Source organism: Lissotriton helveticus, chromosome 1_1 (genome assembly GCF_964261635.1).
Source record: "Lissotriton helveticus chromosome 1_1, aLisHel1.1, whole genome shotgun sequence".
Lineage (NCBI taxonomy): Eukaryota > Metazoa > Chordata > Amphibia > Caudata > Salamandridae > Lissotriton > Lissotriton helveticus.
This window is the reverse complement of record NC_136057.1, coordinates 1,713,631,064-1,713,644,566: the sequence shown is the minus strand read 5'-3', so window position 1 is coordinate 1,713,644,566 and position 13,503 is coordinate 1,713,631,064. Positions and strand designations below refer to the sequence as shown.

The 13,503-nt window shown below is 43.5% G+C and overlaps 1 protein-coding gene across 3 annotated transcripts in view; it reads left to right on the top strand.

Moving 5' to 3' along the window:
• ASIC1 (acid sensing ion channel subunit 1) overlaps nt 1–13,503 on the top strand; it is a 485,621-nt gene that overhangs the window by 425,652 nt on the left and 46,466 nt on the right. The window contains exon 5 of one of the 3 annotated variants that reach the window (XM_078689128.1): nt 5,670–5,706. The exons of the other annotated variants lie outside the window; for them this stretch is intronic. Coding sequence (XP_078545254.1) covers nt 5,670–5,706 — 37 coding nt within the window. The remainder of the gene's footprint in view (nt 1–5,669; nt 5,707–13,503) is intronic. 3 annotated transcript variants of the gene reach the window in all.

The following is a 13,503-nucleotide window of genomic DNA, read 5'->3' as shown; positions in this document are numbered from 1 at the left end:
GTGCACGGAAGAGGGAGGGATGCACGTGAATGGCCCGGGGGTCCTGAATCCCCGTGGACCAAGCCAAGCTCTCCTCGTTATGAAGAGAGAACACGGGCGTGTACAAATACTTTTTGTTTCCTGGCGAAGTTTTGTAAAGATTCTGATTTTCATTCTTCCTGAAGATTCAAAGTTCAAGGTTTAACTCTGTTACCAAACAAAGCTTTTTATACATTGGGGATAAGTTTCACAGTAGCCAATGCCAGCCAAGCTGGAAAAGCTATGCAGGGTTTTTTTCTGCGAGTTCGCATTTTCTAAAGGTTTTTCTTACACAAAGGCAAATGTTTGCCTTTTTTTCTCTACGTGTTTACGCTTTTTTGAGTTATACTATGCCCTGTCCTCTTTATGAGTAGCCTTGACTGTAAAAATCCATGTAATTTCATTCCCCTGAAATAAATGACCGTTACCGGGGTGCCGTTAATTTAGGCAGAGTGTGGGCAATAATGCAAGTTATACATTTATGGCGCATAACATTCGAAACGGGGATTTACTGTGCTAATTTCTGTAAAGTTTTCAGCGGGAGCAGTACATTTTGTTACTCGTACCGTCAGTATTAACAGTGCACTCATAATCAGGGTCTCAGTGGAACTGGACAGAAACAGAGACCTGACCGAGTGCTCCACTACGACTAGCCCGGCGAATCGCCATCCAGGGATATCATTGGCTTTCAGCTGTGTGGGCAGTTTTCAGGTAATTACTACTTATGTAAAAAGCTTCCATTTCACACTGCACCAGGAAAACTCCTGTGCAATGTGAACATGAAAAAAACTGCTTGAAAAGTGGCAAAATACACGCAAATCAGAAGTGTAAACTCAAAATACCACTCAAGGCGGTATCAGAAGTCAATGGGTTCAAAATTACCAGCCTGGTTGCGGGGAAGTTGGAATGAGGTCCTAATTGTTTTCTGCGTAGTATAAGTTGTGGGGAACCATTTCATAAGTGTTGAGTAAGGATGTATGCAACAAAGATTTTCACATAATTCAAGATATCCATGCTGAAGTGGCAAAGCAGAAAACTGCATTTTTCGTGACCGTACAAAGCTTTCCATTCAAAATTCATGAGGCCTCGGACTCCTTTGAGCAGTTATGGTGTCTCCTCCAACATGTGCGTGCACATATTCCTGTGTGGTAAAAGCATGGCTGAGGATGCGAGTGCACATATTCCTGTGTGGTCAAAGCATGGTTGATGATGTGAGTGCACATATTCCTGTGTGGTTAAAGCATGGTAGATGATGTGCGTGCACATACTCCTGTGTGGTAAAGGGATGGTTGATGATGTGTTTGCACATATTCCTGTGTGGTAAAGGCATGGTTGATGATGTGTTTGCACATATTCCTGTGTGGTAAAAGCATGGTTGATGATGTGTTTGCACATATTCCTGTGTGGTAAAAGCATGGTAGATGATGTGCATGCACATATTCCTGTGTGGTCAAACCATGGTTGATGATCCGAGTGCACATATTCCTGTGTGGTAAAAGCATGGTTGATGATGTGAGTGCACATATTCCTGTGTGGTAAAAGCATGGCTGAGGATGCGAGTGCACATATTCCTGTGTGGTCAAAGCATGGTTGATGATGTGAGTGCACATATTCCTGTGTGGTAAAGGCATGGTTGATGATGTGTTTGCACATATTCCTGTGTGGTAAAAGCATGGTAGATGATGTGCGTGCACATATTCCTGTGTGGTCAAAGCATGGTTGATGATGTGAGTGCACATACTCCTGTGTGGTAAAAGCATGGTTGATGATGTGTTTGCACATATTCCTGTGTGGTAAAAGCATGGTAGATGATGTGCATGTACATACTCCTGTGTGGTAAAAGCATGGTTGATGATGTGAGTGCACATATTCCTGTGTGGTAAAAGCATGGTTGATGATGTGAGTGCACATTTTCTGTGTAGTAAAGGCATGGTTGATGATGTGTTTGCACATATTCCTGTGTGGTAAAAGCATGGTAGATGATGTGAGTGCACATATTCCTGTGTGGTAAAGGCCTGGTTGATGATGTGTTTGCACATACTCCTACGTGTTTAAATCATTGTAGATGATGTGCGTGCACATATTCCTGTGTGGTAAAAGCATGGTTGATGATGTGAGTGCACATATTCCTGTGTGGTAAAAGCATGGTTGATGATGTGAGTGCACATATTCCTGTGTGGTAAAAGCATGGTTGATGATGTGAGTGCACATATTCCTGTGTGGTAAAAGCATGGTTGATGATGTGAGTGCACATATTCCTGTGTGGTAAAAGCATGGTTGATGATGTGAGTGCACATACTCCTGTGTGGTAAAAGCATGGTTGATGATGTGAGTGCACACATTCCTGTGTGGTAAAAGCATGGTTGATGATGTGAGTGCACATACTCCTGTGTGGTAAAAGCATGGTTGATGATGTGAGTGTACACATACTCCTGTGTGGTAAAAGCATGGTTGATGATGTGAGTGCCCACATTCCTGTGTGGTAAAAGCATGGTTGATGCCTTTGCAGAAAATGAATGGTTTAACCATTAATGGTAGAAGTACATGTATAAGTCAGTGTCCCCATTAATACCTCATAGAGGGAACTTGGTCCCCTTTAATCTGATTAGGCAACTCGCATTAATAATTAACTACACACATGTTAAAGGAACTGGGATCTTACATAGGAACATGGATAAATATGCTACTGCTGGGTCCTGTACATTTTGGGGGCACCTATGCCGGTATTGATAGTACTGGATAAATGCAGAAGGGCTTTTGGGAGCTGCGCATTTGGCATTACTTATAGAGACATTGACTATTGGGTACGCATAGAAATTTAGTGATGAATACACATGGAGTCGCTGCGGAAGTGTATGCATTCAGTGGGTATTTATGGAGGCATGAAGGGAGGAGGGTTACCGAGACAGTAAGGTGAAATTCTCCTTGAGACAGGGTGACATTACTCACAAGTAACACCTCTGAAGTCCTTTCTTGTGCTCGCTCTCCCTCTCTGTGCCTAATCTGCTGAAGCTCTTGACTAATAAGTAATGGACACTTTCAGAAACGATGAGGAAGTCTGGACAGCTTCTGAAATTTTAATGAAGGTGTAATGTAATACCCTCAATGTTAGGGAAGAAGCAGTGTAAGATCGAGGCGGCAGTAAAGCACAGAGGCAGCAGTAGTCCTGGGCAGAGTGGAGTAGTTGCATTGAGGCCGTACGAGATGACCCGTCACTATACAGATGCAATGAAACTGCCAAATGCCACTGCATATCTAACTAAGCAGATCTCTGCCCTCACTGCCTATGGGGAGGTGGTATTGGTTACTTACTCAATTCATGTCTTCTTTAAATGAGCCTTGTTCACCTCACTGCTGGTTTTCACATGTGTATAGGGCGCGCAATGGCAACGGATTAAGACTTGGCGGGATAGCTGTAATATTGAAGTTGTGACGTTAAAGTGAATTCGCCCCATAGAAGCACAGAGCGTAAAGTCTTTACGACGCTTCGGTGTTTGAAATGTTCCGCTGGTGACAGTGTTTCAATGTAAAGGAATAAGGGAGTGGATAACCATAAAGTCCAAGAGAAACCGCAGTGAAATGGTTGATTTTTGAAAAGTTATGCACTCAACTGCCCTAGTCCTGATGAGGCCCAATAACATTGGGGCTGAAAGGCATCGACAGATAAATTGAAGACACCCACGTGAATTTAAAATATTGTGAAATAAATAGTGAGGACTATAAAAGGGTTGAGGTTGGAGCAATAAGCCTCTAAGTCCCTCTTGAAGGGTGATCTTCTGTTTCAAGGAATGCTTGTGTTGAAAAATATTTTTGGGAGCATCCTTATTGATTAGTAGGGCAACGAGGAAGAAGAATAAAATACATGTTTGTTTAAATGTAAACATTGTATATATTTTCATGTGATGTAAATGTTTGTATATATATATATTATATATATATATATATATATATATATATAAAAAAAAGATGAATACATATTTACACAGATATTGAAAAGTGCAAAATGAATACAAAAAGTTTGCGTTAGCACTAAAGACTTTATTGAATTGCCTTTGATTTTTGATAGAAATAAAGTATTGATATTTTTCAAGAGAATAATACTCATAGGAAGGGATAATTAAAGTATCTCTTCGTCTTATTGTATATTTTGGTTGTTTGTCCCAAGGCATTATTATTTTTATATAATTCGGTTTTAGCAAGTCAGTCTCTTCGTTTTATTAGTCCTCATTTGTGTAGGTGAGCTTCTTGGATTAGTTTCTGCTGATTTCAACAAGCTTCCTTTGGTCTCACTCCTCCTTGTTTCTGCAGGTGAAGGCCGGAGTGTCTCTGGTAATGGTTTCTGCAGTGTGTCTCTTGATCTCTACATTTCTAGTTTCTTATAATCGAGCCCACACCTCCACGACTCCATGCTTAACCTTTCATCTCTGATGTTCTCTGTAGCCTCCAGCGACATCTACCGTATGTGAGCAGTAAAGCGGGATAAACTATCCCGGGATTGGTCAGTCATAATTCACCTGGTACTATCCGATGCGACCCCAGATGTCCAAAATGGGAAACCCCTAACCCATTGAAACAAAGTACATGAGTTTGGTGAAGGACAGAGCTGGGTAACTAAGTAGTCTTAATTGTTATATTTCGGAAATTGATAAGTAGGTCCAAAGTAACCAAAATATTCTTTATTGCAATTATTTTTCTAATAACCCAGAGCAGTTCTTCCAGAGCAAAACAAAGAAAACAGGCAACATGTGCTTCGCCCCCTCTCGGCGTGCAGGCCTGGTCTTCCTCAAGGCATTAGAAAATGGTTAGACGGCTATGGAACAGTCCTTAGGTGGAAATATGTCAATCTCTTGAGAAACGGGCTCACTGATCAATCTAACCTGCAGGACCTTTTACGATCCGCAAGGATTCTGAATCTTAAACTCAAATAGGGAAGTTACTTCTGGTACAGGGTCATTCAAAGGAAAATATTGCTGTGGTTATCAATCCATTTCAAAGTGCTCTCAAAGTGATGATGTCGGAAAAGGGGTAGAGTATAGTAAAATATTTGCCTACCATCATATGATTTGGTAAAGCAGAAAAGCTGGGTTGATCCACCAATAACCTGATTAACCGCCAAGAAAAAATCATAAAAAGTTAAACACATTTTTTTTAAAATATTTTACTGACTGGTCTAGTGTATTAAAAAAAAAACAGCAACTTCTTGTTTCGTATAGAAAACCAGTCCTAAACTAAATGTGACAGGAAACTCTATGGAAGGTGTGACACTTTCAAACAGTTCTAGATTTTAACTGGACATGCTTTGCATTCTGGGGGTTGTAGTTCCCTTTCTTGTTGTTCTAAGTGTGGGATAGAGACAGCACTGATAGAAAAAGCAGTGACTGAATGAATGTCACATAGCAATTAGCCAGCTGAGTTACCAAGCCCCTATTCCCATCATGCATGTAAACAATTATCGTCAATGACCAGTGTTTTGGCTCTTCTTTTTTTACAATTAATAGGGATTTCTTTCAGGACACTGCTTCTGGCGTAGTAGTCTCTGTGCATTGACTTAGAATGTTGGTGAATCCTTCTACCTTCTGACATCTGTTGATAAAAGATAGCAAGATCTATGAACCAGCTTGGTGTGCTTGAACTTGACAGAGTAGTATAAGGGAGCGATGAGCAGAGGAACCCAGAGAAAGAGAAAGGGTAATTTGAAGAGATAGAAAAGAAGAAAGAGTGAAAAGAAATTCGACCAAATTCGTGGAAGTAGAATGTGCCAGAATCTACCTGTAGGTTATAAAATTGAAAAGCAATTTGCTTTAAAAGTGCTACAACTGTAGGTCGGTATAGAGTTGCTACATAAGACTCCAGTAAATCTGTTGTTGCATAGAGGAAGTCACAGTAATGGTGCTTTTGCAGCTCTTAATTTGAGCCGGTGGTTAGCACCAGCGCTTTTAATAAGCACCAGTTAAGGACATATTCATGTATGCTCAGACGTGAGTCCCTTGCTCACTTTGCCACTGGATTCAAGCAAGACGGCTGGAATGCCAGAAACCGGTCCTCGGAAGCTTGTTTCCGGTCCAGGGAAGACATGGCTTGGCAGTTCGGGCTGGACTGTTCCCATGAGGCACAGGGTCAGACTGATTTGCATATAGCCATGTCTGAACTGGGGTGGCAGAGTGGGCTAAAGAACGGTGATGGATCAAACCCAGATCTTTTGACTGGGTGTGAGTGTTTGATTGGTTCAGATGCTCCGTCCATCACCACCCCCTTTTGTACCGTGCTTATGACGGAGCGGTTCCGTCACGGCCCCGCCCGCTCTTAAGAATGCTCAGCGCAGGCGCGGAATCGCTGCCGCGCAAGCGCTCCGAGCGGGCCGTGACGGAACCGCTCCGTCATCAGCACAGTGCGGCCGTGTCTGATGACGGAGCGGTTCCGTCACCACCAGGGGAGGGGTTAAGAAAATATCTGTGTTGTGAATAAATGATGCAGCAAGTTTACCTTTGTCGCACCCCCCTCCCGCACTTCCTCCAATCTTAATCTCCCTCTCCTTGCCGCTCACCATGCTGCGTGTGTCACTCCTTTGCCTCCCTCCTTTTTCTCCTAACACATCACTTTAACTTTCTCTTATCATCTCGCTCAAACGAGTGCGTCTTCCTCCTCCCTCTGAGCGCTTTCCTCCGTCGTTTCTGTCCCCTTCCTTCCTTCCTACGCCTCCTGTTCAGAGTTCTTGCCCAGTGCACCTCTAGTCATGACCCTGTGCTACTGCGAGTGGTCCCGACTGGAGAGAACGTCGAAAGGTTAAGAGAAGTAGACTTACATTTATGTAAAATGACGCAACTAAACTGCAGCATCAAAGTCCAAATGTGCGGTTAAATCCAGTTACTTTAATGTATTAGCGTGAGGGGCCTTTGAAAAATATCACACAAGAGCGGCTAATTAGTATTTGAAGTGCTCTGGGAACTGTGGGACAGAGCGCCCCTAGAGGCCGCCCATGGCATCCGCCGCTGGGCACGCAGGGCACGCAGAGCTGAGCACGCAGGGAACGCAGAGCTGGGTACGCACCGTTGAGCACGTAGAGCAGGGCACGCAGAGCTGGGAGTCAGAAGCAACGTCTAAACAAATTATAAAATAAGATGATTTTCTAGCTACTTTTCCCCTTTTATTCAAAGTGAAAATAACAGCAAGGCACGCTTTGATCTGTTCCTTGAGCTCGACTGCAACACTAAGCTCAGGGCTTTAAGTGGGATGAAAAAACTGGAGGGTCTCTCAAAGGGGCGTGGCCAGTGTAATTAAGGGCGTGACTTATAAGCACTTAAGCTAAAAGTCTGTGCTTAGTGTGCTGCCCGTCTTGTATTTTGCAGTTCCTATCATTGCATCTAGATATATGATACAAGTAACATCATACCTTCAACATGTCAGGACTATTGGCATTGTCAATGGTTGTTAACTGCAATAGATAAATAAGCAGCAACTATGGCTTGTATAGAATATTGAAGAAGCTTCCACTTATAGCCCTGGTGACACCATGACAATGTTGCTGCTCCTGAGTTTCAAAAAGAGAAGGGAAATCAAGAAAGAAAGTGACTCTTTAAAGGATTTCCTTTCCTCTCCCACGCTCACCTGGCATGACGTCATGCCGTAACTTCTTCACTAGTGAGAAGCGAGCAGTGTGAGCACGCGTACATCGATGTGCCTGCTGTCACTGGAGTCCAGAAAAAAACGTACCGCCTGTGCCTGGGCACAAAACAGAGCCCGATAGAGACACGTTTCGAGGCCCCCTTTGAAAAACTGCTGGTGCTCAGCACCAGTGAGACCCGGACCACTTAAAGCCCTGACGAAACTTACTCCTACCGCACTGGCCTTTGCTGCGAGCTCACAATGTACAGCACAGGAATTAGATCTGCAAGCTTGAAACTTACCTGCAAGTGTTTCTATGTGCTTTGTGGTCACGGGGGTAGGCCCCCTTTTTTAACAGTGATGGACGACAGGCATCTCAAACTAAACCCTAAAAAACTGAAATCATTCTTTTCTCACCTAAAAATAATCGTCTCCCCATCCAAAGCTGGATCACTGACCTGAATACCCTCAACTGCTCACTCTCCCTGTCTGATTCGGCGAAATCCCTGGGTTTCATGCTTGATAAAAAGCTTGACCTAACAGACCATATAAAAAAACTCGGCCAAAGGAGCACTCTATACCCTCCGCCACCGCAAGAAAATCAAGCCCTTCATTCCTGCTGACGACTTCAAATCACTTGTCCAATCCTTAGTCCTCTCTCGATTAGACTATGGCAACGCTATCCTCACAGGTACCCCCAAAATTCACCTGGCCCCACTTAGAGCTGTTCTCAACTTGGCGGCCAGACTCATCATGGATTATAAAAAATGTGACCACATCTCCCCAGTCCTGAAAGCCCTTAAATGGCTCCCTATTGAAGGAAGATGCTTCTACAAAACAGCATGCATCACGCACAAAGCCCTTCACCAACAAACTCCGCTGTACTTAACAAACAAGCTCAAAAAAGCGGGTTGCTCCAGACTGATGAGAAGCTACAATTCATTCCTCATAGTCCGCCCACTGCTAAAAAAGAAATCCACCCAATCTGGCTCCTTCTCAGGGAACGCTCCGAGCATCTGGAATTCCCTCCCTGTTGACCTGCGCTGCAGCCCCACCTACCTCACCTTTATAAAAGACCTCAAACTCCACCTACTCAACTTATACTGGGGTCCTTACCCCCACACAGACTGAACTTTCTTCTTCCCCCTACTTCGCTTTTTCAGTTTTCCTTCCGTACCATCATTACACTCACCCACTGCTCATTACATTCCTAGCTTCTCCAACACTAATGTATTCCCCTTGATTATTATGTCTATATATCATGTCCCCTACATTGTTTGAAATAGCAAGTTTTTCACCCTTACTCCTCTCCTTGCTTATGTTATAATGTGATGTATTGGCTCGCTGCTTTGTGATATCCGGTATAACTGTCTTCTACGTTTTTCTTATGTTATTGTGAAGCGCTCTGATACCTCCGGGTCTAGCCAGTGCTATATAAAACTTTTCAAATAAATAAATACATTGAAAGCTAGGACAGGGGTACATTGCCAGGCACTTCCCACAGTGGCTGACACTCCGAGTTGCCAATAGGGAAGACGGGTCTGAGTTGGCTTGAGGAATTCGAGATGGGAAGTGGTGGACAACACACAGCCGATGCTCGGGAGACAAGAGTCAAACCCCTATATCAACACACCCCTATCTGCAAGGCTGGTTTTTTTGCACGAGACGACCGACGTTGCAGGAGAAGCGGACATTTGCGCGGGACACGGGAGACTCCATGCCTGTTCACAACGGAACAAGCATCAAGACAAATAAGACCTGTCCCTGTGAACTTAAAATCCACAGAAGCACGTCATTAGGGAGTACGTGCAGAAAGGATATCGGCAAATACAGACCATTGAAGCCGAACTTAAATTGAAGAAAGAAATATAAAACAGTGGACAACAATTCTTTTAACAATAAAGAAAGTAAGAAAAATATAATAAGGCAGCCAAGGAAACATTTTTTATCATCAATTTGAGAAATCCAAAACGAAAAAAATAAGTATAACCAGTCCTGGATTAAAGTGTGATGAAGTACATGAGAGTAATTAGGAAACCGTGCAAGATGTGAACAGGAGAACTATACAGACGGCAACCAACCAGTGCCATTTGTAGGAGAGATCTATAAACATTGTCTTGATAAAGATGGTAATGCATCGATAAAAACCATCGAAATGCGTCGACGCCTCTCTGCACGATCAGGAGATTAATAAGCCTAGCCTGTAGACCAAGAATTGTATATGTCCAGGAGGGTTTTGATGTCAAAAATCTCAAACAACGTGCAATAGTTATTGACAATTTTATGTCTATGTATGTCTCTCCCCCTTTTTTTGTATCTTTTACCTTGATATAATATGTATTAACTGTTGTCTTTTAACAATTTAGTTCTATATGTTTTTGTGTAGGAGTTATTGCACTCCATGAATGGGTTTAGGACTTTTTAACATATGTGTACAATGATTTGTTTTTAATATTTGAGTGTATTTGTATGAACCTTTTTTACAATAAAACGAATGAACTACATTTCTGTTGCATTAGTATATAAGATAGGAAAGGTCCCCCAAGGGAGCTAGGGGGCCTTTTGGGTAGTTTGAGACAAACATTTGGGTTTGTTTCATGTAGGAACGGTCCGCCAAGGGATAACTTCTTTTACTGTTTAGGGCAGTGTGACTGGTGCGGCTGCTCTGGCCGCTGACCTAGAGGGGTGCACTGACCTCTGGGGGGGGCTCTGTGTTGAGCAATAACTTAGGAGTGAAAGGCGCTTGCTGCAGAGTTCCATGTGGCCCAGCTTTCAGGCAGTAATAAAAATGTCATGTTAGCTCTTGTGATGTGATTAATGTTCCTGCTAGAGAGAGAGAGAGAAATGGAGTTTTGTCCAATGGCAGTTTTGACTCTGCATAAAGTAGCGCAGAGGGTTAATATGCTTGCTGCAAAGAACAGATCTGCATTTTTTTATGATAGCTGAGTGGATTAGTAAAACCAGGCTTTCCCATCATTCTAAAACAAATGAAATGTATGTGAGAGAGGAGCTATAAATATTCTGTACGTGTCATAGCTATGCCTGCAGTTGGTAATTCCAGCAAGACAATGAAGACAGCCGTCATCTTGCGATCCTTCAGCCATAGGTCTGTGCAGCTTTTTCTGGTTGGTTGTGGATCCAAGCTAATGAGGAATTTAACTTACAATGTGCTATGTTCTACTATTTCAGCCATCCACCGAACAGTCTCATGCTTACCCAGCAAGCACACATAAATTGCCATGCTAGAAGCCATTGATGAAGGGAGTATGTAGGGTCCTGCACCCTCTTCCTGTCAATCAAAATACCCAATGTTTGCTGTGTGAGAACGTCTCAATAGGGCTTGGACCCTGTTTACCCCAGTCATGAAGTATTTCAAACCAGAATAGGGGTGTCCTCCCTTTCGAAATGAATCAAGATGACATCCATTCATTGCTTGACAATTGCTTCTTTATTTAGAATTGAGTAATTCCATGTTCAAGTAGGGGTGAAATATGTCATTTATCTACAGTACGATGTGTGCAGACAGCTGACACATGTTTCGTCCCCTATAACTGAAATGCCTGGAACTTTCTCAGGGCTCAGAAAATAGCAAATCCACTCACGTCTTCATTGTGTCTGTCTTGGTTCTGGGTCAAATCCCTGCGTCTTAAGTAAGTATGTTGGTGTGGTACTAGTGCACCACTGATGGTGCTAGGGTGTGAGGATGAATAAGGACAAATACTTGCACAGAGTTTTGAGCAACACGAAATGTGGCATGAGACAGTGAAAAACAAGTACCTGAAAGTGAAGAAAAATCCTGGTCCAGATGAGCGCCTCACATATTGAGTTGAGAAATGTGAGGGCTCGGCTATAATATGTAAACTAGCAAATATAACCATTCCTTAGGCGTTTCAATGTCGCTCCTGTTTATACACATGGAAATTATCAACACCAAGAAGACAGGGTAATAACTGTGACAGAAAGAGGGGCTGAGGATGAGAACGGAGCAACTCTGCACCCTTCCTGCTCCACAGTTTTGTATATATAGATAATGTATGTTATAGTAACATCATGGCAACCGGCCCCCACCCCTCATATCATGCATCCCGCAAATAACACACTACCCACCAGTGTTAACTTGGGAAAAGCTGCTGCAGGTTTATTACATACAACGTTATGTAATCATAGTGGGTTAGCTTACGGGCGATCCAAGGGCAGGCCGCATTCTCGCCACCTGCCCGCCTGATGAGCAACTCTGCCCCCTTCCTGCTCCACAGTTTTGTATACATAGATAATGTATGTTAAGTACCTGAGTGCAGCAATCTGCTGGGTGCCGTGGGCAACCCGTGTGCGTCAGTTACTAACTGGACAAACTTAAATACAGACCTGGGCAGCAAGGAGCTTTTATGAAATATCACACCCGCTGCTGTTGGCTGGGGCTTCCGTCAGAAACACATATTGCCGTAGTTCAGTGTTGTCGGTTCTGTTACTGGTGGCCAGTTTTGCAGCAGTGCTGCAATATCGACGTCCAGTAACAAAAGCAGCAGTGCTTCACACTTGCAGCCCCTGCGTGGGGAGAGGTGGTGCTGATCCGACATATTTGCCAGGGCTACTTTGGGTTCCCAGTGCGGCCCTGGTGGGAGTCCTGGGACACTGGAAATGCAAAATTGCCATCAGATCATCCTGTGTACAGTACAGTCTGATCCCAACAGTCCGGCACTGACACAACGTAAAGCACCTGGGAATAACACCTTTATCAGTGACTAAGTCACACAGCCACCAGTCATAGGCATGTTTTGTTCCCACTGTTCAACCTTTCATGAGTATTTATTTTATGTATGTGTGTGCGTTCGTTACATTGCTTATTGGAATACATCAGTCGATTTTGCTTCAGTCACCTGCATCTCAGGATTATGATTTTGCACTCTAATGAAACTGCTTGAAATATAAAAAATGACCCTCACACTAGTATTAGAGTCAGCAAAATAATCATGGAGTTTGTGTGACATTTACAAACCACTTGCAGGACTTCAGCGTTAATACTTCAAAATACTTTTATCAAGGACTCCTCAGATGCCGAACTGATAGGGGGTGGGGAGAAGGTGCTCTACGTGCCCAATGAAAGGCATCTGTGTTGTTTGGAGCCGGAGTTAGCGGACGTTGAAATGGTCCACTGTGACCAAAACCGGTAGACCAAGTTTTCGGTGTTATTGCTGGCAACTTAAAGTGATAGCCATATGTTTGCAACAAAAGATTTAACATAAAAAATGATTACCCCCGCATATAATTTACAGTTAGAACAGGTTTAGAAACCCAGTCTCCACAAGCTTTTTCCTCGATCACCTCCTGGGCCCCTGTGATGCTTAGAAAGAGGAAATTAGCGCCTTTTGCGGGGTGGGGTACTGCTGGGGCTGGAAAAGTAGGAAATGCTTCAAGTGGGGGTTGACTTGTCTGGAGAAGGTACTCTAAGTGCCCAATGAATGGTGGCTGTGTTGTTCGGCGCTGGAGTTAGGCGAAGGTGAAACGGTACGCTGAGACTAAAACCGGTGGACCGTGCTGGAACCGGCAACCCAGGAGAATAGTAAGATCAAAAAAAGGAACTGGGCTGAGCAAGGGAGATAGAGTAAAGAGCATTGAACCAGGGAAACATTCCTCAGAAAAAGAACCACGCTGAGCAAGGGGAAAAGCAGAGGAAGTCGTGAAGCGCTGCGCAACATCAGTTAAGCGGGTGCCATGCTGAGCCAGGGAAATGCTTGTTTTAAAAAAAGAGTTCTGAACAAAAAATAATATAGAAACGAGTGGAAGAGGACAAGCCCTGGGGGCGATCCATGGGAGTAAACAATTGAGAAAAAAGGTAGGATAAGCAGGAACCATGATCCAATTAGAAGCAACGTTTTTTAAAGG